This window comes from Pagrus major, chromosome 7, assembly GCF_040436345.1.
Source record: "Pagrus major chromosome 7, Pma_NU_1.0".
NCBI classification, from domain to species: domain Eukaryota; kingdom Metazoa; phylum Chordata; class Actinopteri; order Spariformes; family Sparidae; genus Pagrus; species Pagrus major.
This window is the reverse complement of record NC_133221.1, coordinates 16,942,980-16,965,384: the sequence shown is the minus strand read 5'-3', so window position 1 is coordinate 16,965,384 and position 22,405 is coordinate 16,942,980. Positions and strand designations below refer to the sequence as shown.

General features: G+C 41.6%; 2 protein-coding genes across 3 annotated transcripts in view; one reads left to right on the top strand and one right to left on the bottom strand.

The window, feature by feature from the left end:
- Positions 1-6,901, top strand: part of fmnl3 (formin-like 3) — a 38,144-nt gene extending 31,243 nt beyond the window's left edge. For both annotated transcript variants that reach the window (XM_073469540.1, XM_073469538.1), the window contains 4 exons: positions 210-302; positions 432-555; positions 1,426-1,538; positions 5,135-6,901. In XM_073469540.1, coding sequence (XP_073325641.1) covers positions 210-302; positions 432-555; positions 1,426-1,517 — 309 coding nt within the window. In that variant the 3' untranslated portion in view covers positions 1,518-1,538; positions 5,135-6,901. The remainder of the gene's footprint in view (positions 1-209; positions 303-431; positions 556-1,425; positions 1,539-5,134) is intronic.
- A 203-nt stretch (positions 6,902-7,104) lies between these two features.
- Positions 7,105-22,405, bottom strand: part of lrp1ab (low density lipoprotein receptor-related protein 1Ab) — a 90,192-nt gene continuing 74,891 nt past the window's right edge. Inside the window, exons 61-89 of the mRNA XM_073469537.1 lie at positions 21,528-21,716; positions 20,544-20,692; positions 20,194-20,287; positions 19,946-20,062; positions 19,491-19,610; positions 19,277-19,399; positions 19,052-19,177; positions 18,840-18,956; positions 18,084-18,190; positions 17,825-17,957; positions 17,468-17,590; positions 17,239-17,361; positions 16,992-17,129; positions 16,749-16,886; positions 16,508-16,627; positions 16,135-16,418; positions 15,875-16,053; positions 15,230-15,336; positions 14,953-15,072; positions 14,689-14,865; positions 14,275-14,415; positions 13,977-14,150; positions 13,535-13,696; positions 13,110-13,281; positions 12,866-12,967; positions 11,916-11,989; positions 11,738-11,831; positions 10,746-10,890; positions 7,105-9,020 (exon numbers count right to left, since the gene is read on the bottom strand). Of these exons, the coding sequence (XP_073325638.1) occupies positions 8,883-9,020; positions 10,746-10,890; positions 11,738-11,831; positions 11,916-11,989; positions 12,866-12,967; positions 13,110-13,281; positions 13,535-13,696; positions 13,977-14,150; positions 14,275-14,415; positions 14,689-14,865; positions 14,953-15,072; positions 15,230-15,336; positions 15,875-16,053; positions 16,135-16,418; positions 16,508-16,627; positions 16,749-16,886; positions 16,992-17,129; positions 17,239-17,361; positions 17,468-17,590; positions 17,825-17,957; positions 18,084-18,190; positions 18,840-18,956; positions 19,052-19,177; positions 19,277-19,399; positions 19,491-19,610; positions 19,946-20,062; positions 20,194-20,287; positions 20,544-20,692; positions 21,528-21,716 (3,986 nt within the window). The 3' untranslated portion in view covers positions 7,105-8,882. The remainder of the gene's footprint in view (positions 9,021-10,745; positions 10,891-11,737; positions 11,832-11,915; positions 11,990-12,865; positions 12,968-13,109; positions 13,282-13,534; positions 13,697-13,976; positions 14,151-14,274; positions 14,416-14,688; positions 14,866-14,952; positions 15,073-15,229; positions 15,337-15,874; positions 16,054-16,134; positions 16,419-16,507; positions 16,628-16,748; positions 16,887-16,991; positions 17,130-17,238; positions 17,362-17,467; positions 17,591-17,824; positions 17,958-18,083; positions 18,191-18,839; positions 18,957-19,051; positions 19,178-19,276; positions 19,400-19,490; positions 19,611-19,945; positions 20,063-20,193; positions 20,288-20,543; positions 20,693-21,527; positions 21,717-22,405) is intronic.

Here is a 22,405-nt window from a genome sequence, read left to right as displayed (position 1 = left end):
TCGTTCTTCTAATCTAACTCTCAGCAAGAGATCAAATACATGTAATTCCCAAGATGTTAAACTTTCACTAGTGTATTTGTAAAGAAACTGTTTGGTTACGTTCATTAAACGTGCTCCTTGTTTATGTTCCACTTTTAACCCGTTTCCTCTGTCCTCAAAGGTTTCAGTTTCTTGTCACAGACTGGTCACCTTTTTTCTCTTCCCAACAGGATGCAGTGGAAGACAACGAACAGAGGAAGAAGCAGGAGCAGGCGATGAGAGAGAAGTTGCTCGCTGAGGAGGCTAAACAGCATGACCCCAAGGTACAGTCAGAGTGCATGCTACTGAGCTGAATGAAACCCATCAGATGTTTACTCAGTGCTAAATAAAGCTTTGTGGTGTGCCAAAAAGCACAGCGAGCAGTACAAATATCCTCCTCTCTGCTGGTGCAGGTCCAGGCCCAGAAGAAGAGGCATCAGCAACAGGAGCTGATCGCAGAGCTGCGCAAGCGGCAAGCCAAAGACCACCGGCCCGTGTACGAGGGGAAGGACGGCACTATTGAGGACATAATCACAGGTGGGCCAGACAACACCCTAAAAAGACCCCGTGTGGGTGCCAGCAGCCCCGGTCGTCCCCGGTCGAGGATGACTGTGGTCCTTCACTGCTCAGCTCCTTTGAAGTGCACCTTGTGCTACGTGGTGCAGACACCGCCACATCTGGAGCACAGCACATAGCAGCACAGCAGTCACCGGTTATTCCATGACGTGCTGTCTAAAGAGTTGTGCAAGAGTTAAGCTGTTGAGTCAGACAGTCAGACAGGCCGTTTGATTAACACATAGGATCTTTATTTACAGGATCCGTCTTGAAAGCCTCTATTTGTAGATTTATGTTGTTATAAGTATTCTGATGATCGTTTTTAGGAAAATAAGACATTTCCATTGACAGCTGTTTCAGGATTATGCAAGTGTTTTTCTTGAGTCTGACACTAGATGTCAGACATTATAAAATCCTACATACAGGGGCTTTAATGGTTGAAAAAGAGCAGTATCTACAGCCTCAGGATAGGACGTAAGTTAACTGATGTTTATGTTGTGATCATTAATCAGTGCTTAAATGTAAATAATACAAATGTTGCATTAATGTCATTTTTAGTAATGTTAATAATGCTTATGATAATGCCACTACTATCAGAGCTGTTAACAGCTTTTATGCAACTGATTGCAAAGTAAACTATTTCCCCTCACCCTTTTAAAAACCTCCTGAGGGTTTAACAAGGTTTGCTTCCATCGATCAGTGCTACGTACAGAAAGAACACAGCTCCAGTGTTCTCAGGTTCATTACAGTCTCCTGAAAGAAACTTGAAGGTGGTCCAGTGTTTTTCACCCCCTCCAGAAGGGCAGTGTCTCAGGTGTGACATGTTCTCTCTCCCTCCCCCTCCTCCCCCAGTACTGAAGAGCGTGCCCTTCACAGCCCGCACTGCTAAACGCGGCTCACGGTTCTTCTGTGAAGCCAACCTCTGTGACGACGCCAACTGCTAGCCCTCCCCCCCTAATGCCAAGGTTGTCCAGGTGTCTCTCGAACGCCCTCCCTGACCCCACTGTGCATGCAGCATGATCCCTGTCACCCACCCAAACCCCACCAACTACAACTACTGTCAACTAACTTGGGCCGTCATTGGTTGTTTGTGTTCTACTTCAGGAGACTCCTATCAGGCGTCTGGTGATAGGAGTCAGCCAAACCTCTTTGCCTGGCACAGAAAAAATTGTACAGCGTGTCAACATATTTTGTGTGTGGAAAAATATGTTGACACACTCAAAGTACAATCAGCCATGATTAAATTACCAAGTGCATGACACATGTAAAAGGCTGTGCATTATATTGGCTTATTTCTTTTAAAGCATCCCCCTTATGGAGCTGATTTCAACAACAATAACATAAAGAGGTTTGGCTAATCTACTGGTTTTTATCAACGATGCCTTGTTCCATGAAACTAACTTGTTTGGTGTTTGGTTTCCGGCTAACATGTGACTCTTCTTTTCCTCAACCACCACTGTTTATTCTACCCCCCACCTCCAGCTGAAAAGAAGATTATTGACAGTATTTCCCACTCCTAAGAGAGGTAGGAAGGAAGGTAGCCTGGCTGAAACCTGGCCCGCTTGGCCCTCCAGCTCCTGTGTGCTGCTACAGTGATGTCAGCTGCTTCAGCTAGTGCTTTGGATGCAAAAAAAAAAAGAAAAAAAAGAGATGCTTCACAACACTGAGATTTGCTTTACAACACTAAAGTCAGAAAACAAGATTATTGAAGATGAATTAAGAAGTTGCAGTATATTCATAGTTTGAATAAATTAAATATCGCTCGCCCCAACAGCCGTAAAAACATGAATTCATCAGTTTAATTTTCCTCCAAGAGAAGAAGCCCTCTGTGATTTTTTCAGACCATCATTAAGATCATCATCATCCTCACCCCCTCCTATTATATGTTGCATGTTGTCCAGTGTTTATTTACCTCTCACCTGTCAACAACGTCCGCCATGTTTTGTCTTTGCTAACTGTCATCCGCGGTGTGCTAAACAGCTGTTTGGTCAACAGGCTCTAAAAAAAAAAAACACGCAGTCACATGTATTTGAGTAAAATCTGTATCCACATTTTAGTAAAGAGCTGAAGGTTTTGTTTTACTTCAGGCACAGCTAGCTCGATTATTGCTCAGCAAACCGAAGAGCTTGTTGACCATTGTACTGTAACTGTAATAATGATGACTGCTGCTCATATGTGTTGCCATAACTACATTCCCAAAGCCTTGAATTTTACTGTTTGTGTTTCACTCCTACCATTTAAAATGCAAGGTTATGGGAATGTGTCATTCAGTGTTAAGTCTGCATTGTTTATCTGCTAATTGTAAACTTTTAAAACACAGTTAACAAAGTTTAACTGCAGAAGTTATTGTAGAGAAAAAGTGTTTGAAATATACTACAGATGCACTCTGTTGCCAGTTTATTAGGTACACCTAGTTAAGACTAATGCAGTCTGACACAACAGTCCTGCAATAAATGAAGTTAAGGTATATTAGAGTACATATATTACCAATTACTAGTAGTAGCATATTGGATGATTATTAGTCATTATAAAAGCTTATCAATGCCACTGATCGTATTCTGCAACTACTAGGCCAGCAATCCCTCAATAACCTCCTAATTAGTGTGCATCGATAAAAACTAAGGAAGTTGTACATGAGTTAGGATCTCAAGATGCTTTGTTCAGTATGGGCCTTATAAGGCCGTAATACCACAAGAACACACAGGTTCCACTACTTAAGAACATATTCTGAGTTATAATGTAGAGTCATTTGGACGCTAAACACTTTTATGTTTTGTTACACAGGAATAAACCGTATTTATTAAAGGTCCCATATTATGCTCATTTTCAGGTTCATATTTTTATTTTGGGTGTCTGCTAGATAATGTTTAAATGCTTTAATATTCAAAATACACATTATTCGTCACATACTGTTCATTGCTGCAGTACCTCTATTCACCCTGTGTCTGAATATTACGTTTTAGTGCCTGTCTCTTTAAGGCCTAGATTGCTCTGATTGGTCAGCTCTCACAGGCCTGAGCAGGCTATGCTGACTATGGTTCTGCATCAGCTCGGCCGGTGTTTTTGCTGATGGATGGTTACTGTATTGTTGTGACATCACAACCTTACAGAAGGACTGACGGCTCATTTAAAGGCACAATGTCTGAATACAGGATGTTTGCATTTCTGCATTGATTGAGTGTTTTGATACTTACATGGTGATTACACAGCACCTAGACCTGCTTTACAATAAGAAAACAAAGGAATTCTCACTTTCTACAATATGGGACTTTTAAGTGTTAAAAGCAAATGGCTATTTTTGTGGTACAACCACCTTATGCGGCCTAAACCAGATACGTTATAAGAGAGGAGAGAAGCAACACAAAGAATTTTATATAGTCAGATTTTTTTCCCTCCAATTTTCAAGTTATAGGAACAAGTGTACACAATACACAGAAAAACAAAATACAGAACGTATATAGAAATACCCAATGTCTCTCTTCGAGGCTAAAAAAAAAGAAACAAAAGAAAAACACAAAAAAATAGACATGCACTTCTTATTCCAATTGCAGGTGATGAATATGGTTTTAAAGATAATATAGGCTGAACAATATACACATACATCTGTGTGAGTATTGTTGTTACAGCCGGGTAAACAGTACATTCAATGAAAGGAGAAACCCTCAATAAAACGCAAAGTTTTTGTGGGTTTTGCATATTTTATATCAAAGCTTCTCTAAAGGCAAAGAGGACCTCCCTTATTCCACTGCAATAATGATGGGGCTTTATTCGACTACAGTCACCAAACTTTTTAAGTGGCTTTTATCAGATTCGACTGGATATTCTGTACATGCAGTTTTTATGTCCTGTTGACCATTGAAAATGCAGTAATGGCTCTCTGCCCATTCATTTAGATATGGGCCTGAAATAACTGCCCGGGGTCAAGATGCCAAGATGGCTGTTGAGTGGCTAGACTTGCCTAAAAAGACTCGGCTCATACAGCGAAATTCATGTACAACAACTTCCTTACTTGTTATCAATATGCACTAGGAGGTACTGTAGGTAAGTAGGAGGTTATTAAGGAAATATGCGAAGTTATTGACTTAGTAATTGTAGAGTATGGCCAAGCAGAATAAAGAATTAACAAGTGCTTTATAATGACTAATAAACAGCCAATAAGCTACTAATATGCATGCTAAGAAGAAACTAGTTAATGGTTAATAAGTGAACCCAACATTGAGAGTTATAAAAGTGCATCATGTTCAGTTTTTGTTGATAATTTTGGAGGATGTTCAGTAGTTTGTGTTGCTGTTGAATTGTACTGCATCATACCGGGAGGTGTTTCTGTTATTTAGCCTCCGCTCATTGATATGATAAGGTGGACAAAATAATAGAAGCACACCAGCTTAGTAGGTGTACCTAATAAAGTGGTAACTGGATGTATGTCCTCCACATTTATGGCTTAAAAACACTCTTAGCACTGCAAAAGTAAGTAGAAGCAAGTTTTACAGATTGACCTCTGGGTCCTCTAACATGTGTGTCCCCCCCTGTCCCTCACCCCTCTCTCCATGCCTACTCACAGATCTCCGAAACCAGCCTTTCCTGCGAGCTGACGCGTTGATCCGGAGCGGTTGGAAGAGACCCTAAACCACTTACTCGTCACTTATACTTCTCCCCTCCCCACTATAACCTTCCTCCCTGTGTCCCGATGGTCTGTCTCAACCCTGAGGCTGCAGATCACAAAGACTGAAAGAGAGGGACAGGACAGAGCCCTTGTTTTAGCTGGGTAATTTATTTATTTATGGAGGCCCTTTTACAGCCACTTTTAAGTGAGCAGGCGTCATTACAGAAGCACAATGGGTCACTCCTGTCTCACTGCAAACACAAGACTTTCTCTTGCTCTGTTGCCGTTGAGACCAACTGGAGGACAACTACAAGACAGGTGAGGTGAATCGAGGACTGGAAGCAAGTGCCTGCCAACCTGTGGATCTTATTCCCCAAACCGTTAATTTCCTCAGATTATGCAGACGTTGCAGGACTTGGACTGGGAGACAGCCAAGGGAAGATGCCAACACTGCTGCTGGGATGTTTGCCTTGAAGACACTTGCAAAGCCTTCCTCCACATAACATATTATAATGAGACATTTGGGGACTGTTTCCTAACATTAAGCCAAGTCAATACATGCAATCAAGACTTATTATTGACAGTTTGTTTGTTAGCAATCGCATGTATCTGAGAGGAAAGACTCTATTGAAAGATTCTACTGTTTTTTTTTTTTGGACGAGCTAGCCAAACCAAAATTCCTTGAATGTCTCATGTTTTGCTTAAGAAGTGCCTTTTTTGTGTGTGTAAACAGTGTTATTTCTCATGAGTCAGCCATAATTTGTTTATTTTACATCTTTCATTTGTTAAAGATTGTATTTTTTATCGCCTTGTACTACAACATTAGCCTTATAATACTGACAACTAGGGATGCACGATATTGGATTTTTGCTCATATCCGAGAACTTCCAACTCATTTTGGCCGATTGCTGATTGTGATACCGATATATGCACATTTTTCTTCTTATTTAAATGCAAAGAATATCCAACTCCTACTCTTATAGACATACAATGCTTTTCAAAATGTATACATTCATAGGTCTAAATAAGAAAACTACTCAATCAACAGTTCGCATCACTTTTGCTTAATGAAAGCGTCATCTTCTTGGCAGAAATGTTCACTTTGGGCCGATGCCGATATTTCATTTTCAAGCCTTTATTAGCCGATGACTGATATTATCGTGCATCCCTACTGACAACAATATGCAACAGTTGAGATTTCCATCTTTACAGGCAAACAGCAACTAAAAGGTAAGGGGAATAATGATTGTAGAGGTTTCTCTTTTATTAACTTCTCGTCTTAAAGCTCATGACTTGTCCAAGTAGGTCTTTAACAAACTGAATGTTATACGCTTTGACGACACTTCCCATCATCTGGGAGGTGACATATGTATGAAGAAGATTCCAGATGGACTGCTGTTTAAGGGGCCAAGATGACATTGTCCTGCTATAGATGTGGTGATGGATGAAGGACGTTTCCATTCCTATGAGGGCTTATGTTTGAAGCTTTTTTTTTTTTTTTAATAGAGATAATGCGATTCCTCCTAACAGCTGTTTTAAAACTTACATTGGCACAAAGGGAGCTCTTTACACTACTTAATTTGGCATAACATTGTATGAGACACTATTCTTTATATTAATGTACATTCAAATCAAGAAATTTACTTTTTAGACAAAGTGATCAATGATATTGTCTGTTGACTGAAAGATGAAACTTCCTGTTTAATAAATAAGATGAATTATGAAGCTACAAGACCAAAGAGTGTCATTACAAACACAGGGCAGGTCTTTCTTTGATGAAGCAACATTCAAAACACGCGTTTACTACATCATGTTAATGTTTTATTTCTTAACTGTTTCTTTACGGATACTTGATGTCAATTTCTGATGCACTCCAGGAAGAAATAGCGATTCCTCTCCATCTCTCCAAATGACTGACAGAGCCTCTGTACATTTCTACTATAAAAATCCATTTAATTTCTTATATCAAAAAGAAATAGAATCATAACAAAACAATCAGAACCACAAATATCCATGTGGGTTTTTTGCCACCAAAAAGAAAATTCTCCAACTGAAAAATGATTATTCTAATTTACATGGTCAGGTGAAAATCTAACAGAGCAGGATGTAAATAAAAAAAAAAGAAAACAAAAGTGATGAATACTGTTAACAAGTGAGGGGCGAAGCCAGAGAGTTTCCTCTAGGATGGGTGTGTGTATGTGTGTGTGTGTGTGAGAGAGAGAGCACCATGCAGAGTGATATGGCTGATAAGCTCAGTTAAAAGCAGCGTGGTGAGCAGTGAGACACAAAGAGAGCAACACTTTGAAGACTAAAATCCAGTTTGACAGACAGACAGATGGTTAGCGTTAGCAGCAAGGCAAAGGAATTAACAAAGGAATGCTTATCAGGAAGCTGATCAGTCTCCCTTCCTGGGAATGCACTTAACAATGAGCTTTAACCTAAATTACATGTCCATGTAATTACATACAATTAAAAAAAAAAAAAAAGAAAAGAAAAGAAAAAAAAAAGGAAAATTCTCCCACAGAAGTACGTACCATCAAACGGTCTTCCCTGGCCTTTCCTGAAAGTACATTTACAATCAGAAGACATGGAACAAAAGCTAAAACGCAACCATTCTCAGCTAGATTGTTTCTCAGTGATGACCGGAAAAATTCACAGAAGCTTGCCGTCACTCCCAAAAAGAACTTTCTAGAACAGTTACGGAGCAAAAATCCAGCTCCTGTCCTGTCCAGAGTGTCCTGCAGTAGGCTAAACCAAGGCCACGGATATATCCATCCCAGACTTTTCATCCTGGAATGTGGACTTTATTACAATCATCTTCATCCAGCGCACTCACACACTGCCACTGACTCATTCATTGCTGACAGAGTATTATACAATGACTTAAAAAAAAAAAAAAAACTGTTAAAAAGTACAGACTGCTATTTGTTACTGATGTTTGTATTCCTGGGTATATTTTCAAGACACTTTGTTAATAGGTTTATATATATGCAAATATATAACTTTAGTCTGTGCAAGGAGGTAAAAGACAATCACTTGAATGTAGTTCTTTTGAGACAACAGAACAGACACTGTCTGCGATGCCGAGTCCTCCATGTGTACATGTGCAGTATAACAACTTCTCTCCCAGCCTCGGTCCCTCTTCAGACCTCCAGCAGCAAACATACATATACACATCACGTGAAAGACTGAGCCGAACCAGCATCCAGGAAGCATTCATAGTGAGCACTGACACTTCTCCTCTCGTTCATGAACAACAAAGACTTGGCAACGTTTTCTAGGATGGAACAATATTCTTTTTTTTTCCCCTATACAATTCATACAAAAATAAAAAATAAAAATTGTTCCACTGCCATTCGCATCTCTCTTATCTTTTACATTTGCACAGAGGTAGTGGCTATATGCGTGAGAGGGGAGGGAGAGTTGTGAGGAGGAGGAGGTGAGCAAAATTAAAAAGAAGAACTGAATAAATGTCTATAAAATGGTTCCTTTTTTGTCACCAGATTTTTTGAAAGAACAAAATATAATACTGCAATCACTTAAAAAAGTAGTCCTTCATTTTATACATTTTATACAGTGTTCTCGCTTTTTTTTGTTGCTTTTCTTTTCAGTTGGTAAAGGCATAAGATGAGAGAGCTCGCCGGCTCAGCACTGGGTCGGGCATGGCAGGGCAGTGTTGTTGGCAGAGTTCAATCCACGCCGAGCTCTACGCCAGCGGGTCGCTCATGTCCTCGTCGCCCTGGGAGAGAAGCTCCTTCTTTTCATCCGTGCTGGCGAGAGAGTTGCGGCTGTTGTGGGCGCCCATGTACAGGGTGGCATACACTGGGTTGGTGAAGTTGGTGGGCTGTGGAGAAAAAGAAAATTACATGGTGACTTAAAGGGCCTGAGAAGGGCAGAGGTTCTCTAAATGTGAAAGTAACATTTACTGCTGCTGTGCTTTAAAAAAAGGTCAGTTCACACCAACTATAAAAAACACATTCTTTCTTATAAGACAACACATTTTCCCTCTCATGACTGGAACCTTCCAAATCAAATCAGTTTTATTTATGTACCCCAAAATCACAATCACATTGCCTCAGTGGGCTTAATGACATCTTCTGTCCTTAAAGCCTTAATTCGAGTGAGGAAAAAAGCCATATTGAAAAAAAAAGCCCTTACTACAGGGGAAAAAAAGATGGAAGAAACCCCAGGAAGAGCCACAGAGGAGGGATCCCTCTCCCAGGATGGACAGACATGCAGTTGATGTCACGTGTACAGAACAGAACAATAAAATGACAGTTTACAAATTTTGCAGATTGTTGATTTGCTGTTTGTTTTTTTTTACTTCGTGCCCGTCTGTTCTGGTTCTTTGTTTAATGTTGTTTAATAAATCCAAGCCTCAATGAACTGCTCCAGTGACGAGGCTTCAAAAGTCCTCCACCTTCAAAGGCCTCACTGCAACTCATTGTTCGTTTCTTTGTGTCTCCTTTATTTTATTTTATTGATTTAACCGCACAGCGTGTATTTTGTGCCAGTAGAGGTCTCACAATCAAAACAAAGTAGGATTATGGGAGTTGTTTTCTTTCATTGTTTACCTCATCTGCTAGAGTCACTAAATAGATTTTCATCAACAATGGTGATTGTTAAAGTATGAACGTTTCTCTCGGAAGTTGAAGCGACAGGCAACCAAATTAAACATACTGTGGCCTTAAACAAAATTATTGATTTCTCTGCGTTTGAACATTGTTGGAAACTAGGCTCGGGTCGATATTCGATATAATCGAATATCACGATATTTGCTGTCTTATGCAGTATTTTTCACAATATCGAATATCCAACAGCTGTGCAATTCTTCACCTGAGAGGAACTGCACAGTGTTATTTCTCAACTGGTTGGTCCTTTAATGACAATAATATGACAATAATAATAATAATAACCATATAATATTTTAGGTTATTCTGTTATGTTTGCAATTAATTCTTTGCACTTCAGTTCAACTTTAAAAATTCTAATTTAAAAATTATTTTATCATTTAAATTGTTGTATATGTTGCTGCAAACACAGAAGTAATGAAGTGAACAGCATATTAAACTCTTCTTACTTCCAATCAACGTGATTTAAAATTTCAGATTTCACCCAAGCCTACTGGAAACATTGAGGATACTGTAAGTATTATTTTTGACATTTTAATGCAGGAATGTTACATATTATACCTTTAATAAGCTTCAGTTTGGTTTCTTCATTTCATCTTCTCCCATTCTTCTTCATTCTAATCTGAGATGTCTGTTCCACCTCAATACAAACTGGCGTCAAAGCAGTGTGTGTGTCTTTCCAAAAACAATGTTTTTGTTATTCTTGATAAGAACTTGTGAGGACAGTCTTCCTTGGAACTACTCACTACCAAAGAAATGGCAACACAAATGAAATTCCCCTCCTTCCATGTTCTGAGTTAGTGGCAAAAGTTTTAAAAATGCTCAAATTACAGCACATAAAACTATCTGCATGGCTAAACAGTAGGAGTAAGTGAGATGTGTTTTTTGTGATTTGGGTGAACAGACCTTTTATATACAGGCACATTTAGCTGTTTTACCTTGTCTGGGTCCAAAGCAAAGTCTGAATCCAGGAGCTCCCCAGCGTCATCATCAGGGTCTCCTTCATAGATCTTATATGCAGGGTTACCAATCTCAACATTCATGGCCCCGTTTGTCATTCGGTGGTGCTGGAAGCCCTTCGCACTGCAGACAGACAGAGATTGACAAATTGATTAACCATCCAAGCAATACATTTTTGATCCTTAGTTAAAAAAAAAATAGATCAATTAACTATTTTTGGGAGAAACCGTGAATCAAACAATTCACAGTGGCTAGAAGAGTATCATAACTTAACCCAGAAACCAGCAACATACAATCCACACGTTCAAGACAACATATATTAAAAAAGGTTGTCAAATGAGCTTTTGACAAAAGGCCATTTGATCAGACCCTGAGAATATACTGCAGCATGTCTGCTGTGGAGAATGCTGGATTTTCACATTGCAAATATTCGGCTGTTTGCAAGCATATAAACATTTTCATAGATGCACAGTTGTATATTTTACGATGCAAGCACAGAGCGTGAGCCTAACATTTACACATGTAAACAAGGAAAGGTATGGAGGACGAAAACAGCTCCATTGTTTGCGCATCACCAGCAAAGCTACTTCAGATAAGAGGTCAAGAGGTCCCTGTGTTGCTGGGTGGGAAACCCCGTGGGAGGCAAACAGGAGATGGCAGGCAAGGACAAACGGACAGATTTCTGCACTGACCGACAGAAATGGACAAATGGACTGACAGAAAGCATCAATCTGACGGGATATTAGGGAAGGGAGGGGACAGGATTTGTGGGTCAACAGGTGAATTATGTAACCCTGAGAAGTTACCGCGAGCACTGAGAACGAGATTTGCCCGGCCATAGAGACCTGGGAGACAGGAAATAGATGGTTATCAAAGGTTAAGAGGAGAAAGAAGAGCTAGATAGCAAAGGTGTGAGGAACAGATGAAAAATGGGAGTTTGGATCTTTAAGAGTCTGAAAGCAGGACTCACCCGCGCATTCTCCTCTTGTACCACAAGATGGCGCCGACTACCAGCAGTGCCAGCAGCAGCAGCAGAAGCACTGGGATGACGATGGAGGCGGTATCTGCGAGTGAGCAAAAATCAACGTGAGCAAACAGGATCAAAGTGCATGTTTCTCTGACAAGACTCTCTGAACTGTGTGACTTACTTCCACCGGAAGAAGAAGAATCGACTGTAGGTGCTGCAACTTCACATCTGTATCCCGTCCATCCAACAGGACACCTGGACACACAATGAGCCAGATATGAAAAAGTGTGTGTGCAAGTGGTCATTCCAACTTCCTTATTTAATCATTCCTCACTTCCCGCTCCATCTGGACTTTGTTCTGGTCTGCCATCAAGCGGGAACATAGTAAAATGCTAATTTCTACTCTGAGGAGCAGGAATACATGAGACCAGCCTTCGCTAGGAATCGTTGGAATCATCTCTTTTTGATTTGATTCTGCAGCAGATGGGAGTGGTCCGATACTACAATAATCACTGCAAGTTTATTCTTAAGTGGACAGACAGAACAGACCCAACTCCCAAGTTTGTGATTTTTTGGTTTTCAGATTCACTATCTAGATAAAAACAAGTGATCGGTGCTAACTGTAGGTGACAAAAGAAGCATAAAAAAACTCATTTATTCAACAGGAAAGATTTTCCATGTCTTCTTCACTGATCTGTTTAAGCTTTTTCTTCTAATCTGTATCATAGACAATATTATAGTCATGGAGAGAAAGAAAGTCCGAAGCCTTTTTATCAGCAATAAATGTGTATTTATGATTATTTTCTTTTTTCTATTTTGTCACATGCAAGGCTTAAAATCCCAGTTGATGTGAGATATATTTAGATAATTCACATTTTTATTAAACATTGGGGCTGATAAATAATTTCTACAAAACATAAGACAGCCTAATCATAACCTGGATTGTGGATTACAAACAGAGTCAGTAAATACATATGCAAAAAAATGTATACATAAAAAAAAGTGTTGGCTCATCGTGGTTCAACTTTGCTGAACACAAGCAAAAATAAAAGTTGTTATTTATGTGCAGCATGTAAGTAAGGGGATTGATATGCACTCTGTAGGTAAATAAATGTATGTCTCATCACTTACTTGCACTGAGGCAGCAGTGTGCGAGTGTCAACTGAGCATTGTCCGCTTGAGCAGTAGTCCAAACAGGTGAAGCAGCTGGGCTGGGTCTGACCGTTGGGACAGCTACGCACAAACACATATGGAAAAAAAATAATTAATATAATCTTGAATTTCCCTGCTATGTTTTGATGTCCACACATTTTTGGCCATGTATCACAATCATTGTAACCTTTGAAGAGCCCATGTTGTTCACCAGTGTACCTACCTGCAGGAAACCTCTCCTGACGGTGACGTCAAACACTTGCCTGTTCCGCAGAACTGACATTTGTCGAGCTCACACTGGTGTCCGATGTACTGAGTGGGGCACTGACAGAGTTTGGTGCCGTTAGAGGTTTGTAAGCAGGTTCCACCGTTGTGACAGTAACCTTCACATTTACCTGAAGACAAGTGAGAAGTGCAAAGAAAGGATTCAATCATTGTCCCAAAGATTAGATCACCAAAACATTTCTAGATCAAAATTAACTTAATTGTTTTGTGACAATCTTACAGGTGTCATTTTTTGTAAATAAAGTATGTTTTGAAATTTAGTATTACAACAACAAAAGGCCAAATATTAAAGAAGCCCATACAGATTGTTTTATCATCTAAAGACTACAGTAAAGTAAAACATCCGACAGTGTTTACACTTACTGTACTGGCACTGGTCTCCCTGGTACTCAGACGGGCAGCTACAGGTCGGCTGGTTGCCCATGTTGACCGTGCAGTTGCCTCCATTCAGGCAGTAGTCCTGGCAAGTGTGGCGGTTACAGTTGGGCCCTGTGAAGCCCTTTGGACATCTGCAGGTTGGAGCACCTAGGACACATGGAAGATATGAATGACACTGCAATTGCTTACACACTGGCTGAAGCAACTTGACAACTTGTGTTCCTTATTGGATTATGTATTTTATGCACAATTTTACTTGTAATTTAACCTTTTTTTTTCTACAGAAACTTACACCACAGAGACCTAGTAATACATATCGTCATATGACGAGGGAAGAAACTAAATATTAACTTAATAACTTCTTGGTTAACTGCCAAGTAAGGAAAGAATAATCATGAAAGTCTGAGCGGGTGTGTTGTGCTCTTACCTGTATGTGAAGCAGTGCATGTGCCTCCGTTCTTGCAGTAGTCCCTGCATTGGTTGATCTCACATCTCTCTCCGGTGTAGCTGGGCTGGCAGCGACACTTGGCCACCTGACGGGCGTTGAGGAAGCAGCTCCCACCGTTCTGACACTGAATTTCACATGGCCCTGAGGGGGGAGCTGTGGGGGGGGGGGGGGGGGGGGGGGGGGGGGGGGAATGTTAAACAACCCAGAGGTTTGATGAAGTGAAAAGGGGGCATGTGGTCTGTATGTGTACATCAGTGCAGTGTATCTGCAGACTTACAGAATGGTGACTGGGTGGGGGCCGGTCTCTCCACGCATGTGCCGTTGTCGGCCACGTAGTTGTTCGGGCAGGTACACACTGGTCCACTGGGGCTGAGCAGACACAGCCACTCACACTTCTTCCTATCACATGGGTTGGTCACTGGTGCAGAGAGACAAAACATCCAATAAGAAAAATTGTATGAAATGTAGAAAACTGCCAACCTTTAAAACACCTTACTTTCTCTCAGTAGATGCAAACTTTTATTTGACCTATATGCATTTTATGATTTTTAGTAGCAGTGGGGGGAAAAATCAATACAGAACAGAATTGCAATATTTAGTGTGGCAATTTTTCATCCATACACAGACGCACAGTATCAATCTTTTATTATATAAATTATAATACAGCATAGATGTGTAGAAAAGAACTCACTCTCTGGCTGCTTGTAACGGTGGTAGAGGACTATGTCAGTAGCATGGTTGATGCCTGTGGTGAGATTCTCCATGGGGCCTTTGCCAAACTTGTTGACTCGGAAGACAATGTTATTGATATAAGTGACGCCATATATGTAGTCCTCAAAGATATCTATGCTGAATGGATGGAGCAGGTCTGGAAATGAGAAAAATATACAGGCAACATGTTAATGCCAGATTTTTTTCATGTTTCACACAGTTTTGAGTGTCGAAAGAACTCAACTGTTTTTGATGCCGGAGACAGAAGTGACAGGATCTGAACCATCCAGACGAACGCTGCCAATCACTGAGAGTTTGGCATCCGCCCAGTAAAGACGCTCATTGAAGTAGTCCACAGCCAAACCTGTAGAGACAGAAAGGAAGCAGATAAAGTCATGATAACTTGTAGAATCAAAGGCTGCGTCTAGCTGGGAACACGAAGCAGGAAGTTGCTGTTAAAGACGCATGCTTTAGTTTCCCTGGAGAAATCATGGTAAAGATAAATCGCATGCAGTGCTGACCTGTGGGCCACTGGATGTTCTCATGAACAAGAGTTTGTCTCAGAGTGCCGTCCATGGCAGCTGTCTCAATTTTAGGATGGTTCCCCCAGTCTGCCCAATACATGGTACTGAAGGGAAACACAGAGTTGGAACACACAATTACAAAACATACAACAGCAGAAAAAGCAGACAAGAATCATATATGTTCTATAGCCACGTCTCCAGCAAAGGAACTTTCCCACGGCCCAGGAACTTTTGAAGAAACTCAACATTATCTTATGCCCCAGAAAGTCTCTGATTGGCTGGATGTAACTTTGGGCTTGCAGCGTTGAACGTTTCTGATTGGTCACATACTTGCAGCATTTCATTTCAGCCACCATTTTCAAATATCTGCAACCCATTAGTTATTTGTGCTTGGACAAATCAACATGGAGTTACAGACGAAGAAGCAAATGTTAAACAGACGAACGAACAACAGACGGACAGACAGTGAACTCCAGGCTTAGTTGTCCTATAATTGCACAAAAAATGTCATGTAAAAACACCTTTCACTTTCTCATACATCAAAAAGGACACATTTGCCTAATCATCGCAGGTCTTTAGACCAAGGTTAAAACACAAAAAGAGGCTGAAGGATTGTTATATGATTGTTGCACTCTTTCATACCCTCTCTGTGGATCCACTACGATGGCGTACGGCTCGTCTATCATGCCAGAGATGAGCGTCTTGCAATGCTGGCCTGACATCTGAGCCACTTCAATGACATCTCGACCAGAGTCGGTCCAGTACAGGTTACCAGCCACCCAGTCCACAGCAATACCACGAGGCATCTTCAGCTCTTTGATCTGGATACAAGCAGAGAGGCATTTACAGGATGTTCATGTGTTTGTAATAGTACAATAGAGTTTGTGTTTGACCAGCATTACCTGCAGGTTTGTGATCCTGCCCTCACTCTGCCGTTTGTTGCGATGAGAGTTCGAGGAGGTTGACGACGTTGTCGGTCCTGGAAGCTCGTAGGAGGAGATACGGCCTGTGTGCCAGTTGGTCCAAAAGATGCGGTTGGTCTTGATGTGCAGGTCCATCGCATCGATACGCACACTGGCGTCGCCCTGGAAGGTCTGCTCATAGCGCCAGTTAGGCATGCCAGGGTCCAGGCTGCGGATTTCATTGTCATCGGCTATGTAGAGAATCTGTCGACTGCTGTTCATGTCTGGAAGGAAAAGAGACAAGCGTGTGATTATTATCAGAGTTTTAAAAAAGATGAGCTGTGTATAAAACAGATGCAGCTCTGGTCCTCACTGTCAGCCTTGCAGGTCTCATTGATCCTGGTGAAGTACTTGTGGCAGCTGCATTTGTAGGAGCCTTTGGTGTTGTTGCAGATGTGGGAACACACTCCGAACTGCAGGCACTCATTCTTATCTGAAAAAAGGACAGGCAATGTTTGATATAAGAAAAATATTATAATCCAGATCCTCGCCTTCAAAGCGTAAACATCCAAGTGAGCTTGTCATGACAGGTGCAGTGTTTTTTGAGCGTGTACCTCCACAGGTGCGGTGTCCGGTCTTTTGGAAGCCTGGTTTGCAGGAGCAGAAGGAGTCTGTGCCGTTGGTTAAACAGTGGGCCTCGTCTCCATCACCACACTGAGTCCTGTTACTCCTGCAGTCGTTTAGTTTGGTGTCTGAACATGAGCACACAGATAAGTCAAGTCAGTGGATTCAAACATTTGAAACCTCAGTGCTCTGATTAGCTGTAATATATAGAAATCAGTTTTGACAAGAGGCACCTGTCTTGCAGTTGATCTCGTCAGAGCCGTAGTCCTCGCAGTCGTTGAAGAAGTTACAGCGCAGAGTGGAGCTGATGCATCTGTTATTGGCACACAGGAACTCGTCCTTCTCACATGTGGGAACAGCTGGAGGGGTCTCTGTAGACACACACACACACACACACACATTAACACAGGTCAGCATCTCCTTCATCAAAGTTGTGGAAGGAGGTGATTTCACAGTGATTTGAACGACTCAAAAACTCACGGCAGTTCAGTTCATCAGAGTTGTCGCCGCAGTTGTTGACACCATCGCACCTCTTTGACACTTGCAGACACACACGGTCGTTTTGGCAGCGGAAAGCTCTGGTGGGAGGACACTGGAACTTCCCTAAGAGGGGACAAGATAAAGAAGACAAAACAGACACAAAATAGGTCAGGACAAATGAAGACAGACAGACATTCAACATGTGTGTGATCCACAAGGCTGCACTCACTGCACTCTTCAGGATTCTCATCGGAGTTGTCCCCACAGTCGTCCTCCCCGTCACACTTCCAGGCGAGGGGTTTACACAAAGTGTTGTTACACTGGAACTCATCCACAGGGCAGTGACGCCCAGCTGAGGAGACCAGGGAGAAACAGTTAGAGATTTTTACTTCTGGTGTGGTTCGCATGAAATATGATGCCTCTTTTAATGCCATTTTGCATTTTGTGTATTTTGGCACAACTGGCAAATTGTGTGAGCATTTGTAGTCACATATTTCTTTCTCATTATAATAACATAAGACAATAATAATACAATAGTAGTAAAGACAATTAAATTCAGCATTTACAGACACAAACATACACTTACCAGCACTGCCACAATTCTCCTCATCGCTGCCGTCCATGCAGTCAGGGTCGGCATCACACCGCCAGCGGATTGGGATACAGTGTCCGTTCTTACACTGGAACTGGTCGTTGTCACACTTCAGATCACATCCATGCTGAAGAAACATCAGAGGATCAGCTTATAAACTCAAAATGTAATACTACACACATACAATTTAACTTTCTTTGAAAATCAATACAAAATTTTATTTCAAGGACACCCAAATATTAAGTTTCCACACCTCATCAGATCCATCAGCACAGTCATGGTCTCCATCGCACTTCCACCTCCCAGCAATACAGCGACCGTTTGTGCAGGCAAACTCACTTTCTGAACATTGTCGAGGCACTGCGGGAGAAGACAGACGAGGTTCATGTCAGTTACAACAAGTCCAGTTAACAGTGAGCTACATGGTTCTTTTAGCCTTCAGCAGGACAAGGACACAGGACAAGGAAACAACCACAGAAGATGACTGCAGGAAGCTGTTCAATAAGTCTCAATTTTATTTTGATGTATTTTATTATGTGTTTTATATATGTTTGTGTGTTATATCTGTGGTAAGTAATCAAAATTAGTCTCATGCAGTGGCATCTAGTGGCAAAAGGGAAACAGTACAACAATGAATGTATTCAGAGCTCAGCTTGCAGACTCGCAGGTGGGTGGGGATCACAGTCGGACACGAGCATGAGAGTGGACACACAGCAGAGAGGTGACACGGAAAATGGGAGCAGTTTGCATATGAAGGTGGAGTTACTTACCTCTGGCTCATGCCAACAGGACAGTATGAAATGAAACGAACATCAGATGAGGTGAGATGCATCAGAAATGACAGTGAACGGATGTTAGTGCTGAACAAGTGACTTAGTATTTAAGGTGCAAAGTAAGTATGTTACCAGTGGACAAGGAAAGAGCATGAGTGTAAGTGACACTGGACGAGGTGAGACAACAGATGTTGACAGTGTGAAGGTATTGTCTCCGAGCTGAAAGTGACACCTACTGCACTTGTCTTCGTCCGAGTTGTCCCCACAGTCGTTGTCGTAGTCGCACTGCCAGCGGCCCGGCACGCAGCGGTTGTTCTTACACCTGAACTGGTACGGCTCACATGTCCTCTCAGCTGTACAAATGAAAGAAGACATTACTGTCAATAAAATAAAAACAGAAAGAACTACATCCTAACATCAGTGCCACAAATGTCTCGATTATTCTTACCACACTCCTCTTTTGGTTCATCTGACGCATCGCCACAGTCGTCCTCGCCATCACACTTCCAGCGAGCTGGGATGCAGCGTCCAGAGTCTTTGCAGCGGAACTCGTCCACGCCACAAGTCATCTGGGCTGGAGAGGGAAACATTCAGGGGATGGTTACATTAAAGTACCTATGAGGATGACTCAGAAAAAAGCAAAACAAAACAAAGCAAAGTAAAATGGTCTTACTGCAGTTGGCAGGTTCATCTGAGCCGTCCACACAGTCATTATCGCGGTCACACACCCAGACACGAGGTATGCAGCGTTTGGTGATGGCACACTGGAACTGGGTGGGCGCACACGTGACCTCAGCTATGGGAGGGAATGAAAGATTTATAGTTACTCTCTGAAAGTAAACCTCAAAGTGCAAGAAGAGCACATCAGAGCTGGCACTTCTACTCACGGCAGTCCTTCTCGTCCTCTCCTTCTCCGCAGTTGTCCTGGCCGTTACAGCGGAAGATGCCTGGGATGCAGCGGCTTGGGTGGGAACATTTGAACTGGCTGGGCAGGCATACGTGAATATCTGTTGTGCAGTTACACATGCAGAGAAACAAAGAAACAAGTAACAGATTTAATGCTTCATTTCATGAATAACAAAATGGTGATGGGGGTATACAAGAAGTAAAAAAGACGCAAGTAGGACGCAAATTATTAAATGCGTGAGATGATTATTTGGGGATGAACTAGATTGAAAAAGGAACAGTCCAGCCCAAAATAAAAAATACTCGAAAAACACTCTCCAGCCGATATCTCCAAAGCTCAGCAACAGACACTAAACAATCTAAATGGATACGTAGCACTTCAGGTAAGATGTACTATTGATTTTGTAATGAACTGTCCCTTTATAAGGAGACATACCGCAGTTGGCCTCATCGGAGTTGTCCTGGCAGTCATTGTCTCCATCGCAGATGTAGGCAGGGTTGGTGCAGATGCCTGTGCCACACTGAAACTGCCCCGGCCTGCATTTGAACTCAGCTGTCGTTAAAAAAATAAGAGTAACAGTTTGTCAGGATAACACTAAACTTAAATTTCAAAAATAAATTCTGTACATGTAGGTTACATGAATTGGACACATGATCTTATTATTATCTTTCTCAAACACTCACGGCAGTCTGCCGGCTCGTCCGACCGGTCACCGCAGTCGTCCTCCGTGTCACATTTCCACCAGAAAGGAATGCACTTGTCGTTCTTGCACACAAACTACAGCAGGAAGAGGGAAATTGATCACTTAGACAGATTAATGATGGGGCATAACACCAGAGCTCCTCTGCTTTAACGCTGTTAACAAAAGCAGGAGCTCGCTACTGTAGCACTGGGCAGACAGCCAGCTGTCAATAGACAATCAACAGGCGTAAGCAGTTCACCAAACAAGACACGGAGAGATGAAAATCCACTTATCAACAGGAGTCATTCAGTCGTATTCGCATTGATGGGGATGTTTGCATGGCCTGTTTACCTGGCTGGCTGTACAGTTGGACATGCAGGTGCGTTGATCACTGGCCAGGTAGAAGTTGGTGGGACAGGCACACTTGTATCCTCCTCCTGGAGAGAGGAGGCACAGGTTGCTGCAGCCGCCATTGTTCGTCTGGCACGGGTGGTTGAGCACTGAGAGAGAGACAAAAAGTGGGGAAATGTTATAACCTCTAAATGCTTTGTTATGTTTTAAGCTGGGGTTTTATGTTACCTGAAATAAAGTAGGAACAATTACAACCATGTGTTTGAGAGAGTGCACAATTTCAAGACATATAATGGAGCGGCAATAGCTCAGTCCGTAGGGACTTGGCTTGGGGACTTGAAGGTGGCCGGTTAAGTCCCACTCGGACCAAGAAAGTATGATGTGGACTAGTAGTGGTGTGTGTGTGCCTGTGTGTAATGTGAGTGAAAAAAAGAATTTCCCTTGCGGGATTACAATAGTACAATTAAATTAAATAAAGGGAATTCTACACCTTGACAAATTTAATGCTTATTCAAATCTTCTGTCTTGGACTAGATGGTGTCCATTATATCAAACAGGTCATACCATTTGGGAATTTGGGAAAAAAAAAAGTTAATTGTTCAAACATGTCTTTCTACTGTTTCTCCTTTTGTAACTCAACTTAATACAAAACAAAAACAAAAAATGTGGCTTCATTTGTTCTCATTTTTTTGTTTTTACACAAAGTCAACAGCAGATTTTATTTCACAGAAACAAACATATGAAACAAAAATACAGGGCTCGCACACTGCACGGCTCCAATATCCACTTATTTAATGCACCAAAATGTACGAGTCTTGCTTGAACCGTCACTACTTTGGTATATAAAATGAGTTGATACTGAAGCCCTGCAGTGTGTGAGACATTTTGTTTGTTTGTTTGTTTAATGTTTTGCTCACTTTCCACAATTCCCAAACCCGTAAACATCTATTTCTATATGGTTGCCTCTACAGTGCATCCTCTTACCCTCGGGCTGGCGGTAGGGATGGTAAATGTGGATGTCCATGGGCCGATGCAGGGTGCTGATCAGGGTGGACTTATTAGTGCCAAGACTTTTATGAGCCCTGTTGATGGACTTTGTCTCCCAGTCGGTCCAGTAGATGTACTCCTCAAACAGAGTCATGGCAAAGATGTGGGGGATGTCCTGGCTGAGAACTGTGAAGCACCAGACAAACATTAAATCAAACAGAAAACAACTGAATAAGTGGTCAAGTACAGTAAATCTTCCAACACGATCCTGAATAATCAATTTATACAATTAATGAGTGCAATTCATTTAAAATATTTTTCAGCTTAAAAATGTTCTTCAATAGTGAACACTCTGCTTTCCAAACAGAGGGACTTGACTTTTTCCATTATTCCCTTGTTCTAGAAATGTAATGACCATTGAGAACCATAATAATAATAAGACAATTTTATGATTTTGGTAATCAAACTTTTCTTATTCTTGCTGCAGAGACGCTGCTGGATCCCAAAGAGAACCGTCTTGCACTGTTAATGTGAAACAGAGGGTGGGTGGGGTCCACAGCTGCAGTGGCTCCACTATATCTGTATGTTACGTAACGGTTTACGCCTCATTAGGCTTTACACTCCAATTGCACTTTTTCTGCTCCCATATACTTCGTTTCATGTGTTTGCTCTCAGTATTTGAGGCTGGTGCGTTATGGAAACACACCATTAGTTTCTGTTGTAAAACACAGCAACTCAAATACATCAAGCACATAGAAACATACATGAGTCACACATGTAGTTAAAAACACCTTGTCTTTAGTTGACCATGGTTTCCGTATGGATTATGAGGAGAGAGGTGCCCTATAACTAAAACGTTTGTTGTCATGTGACAG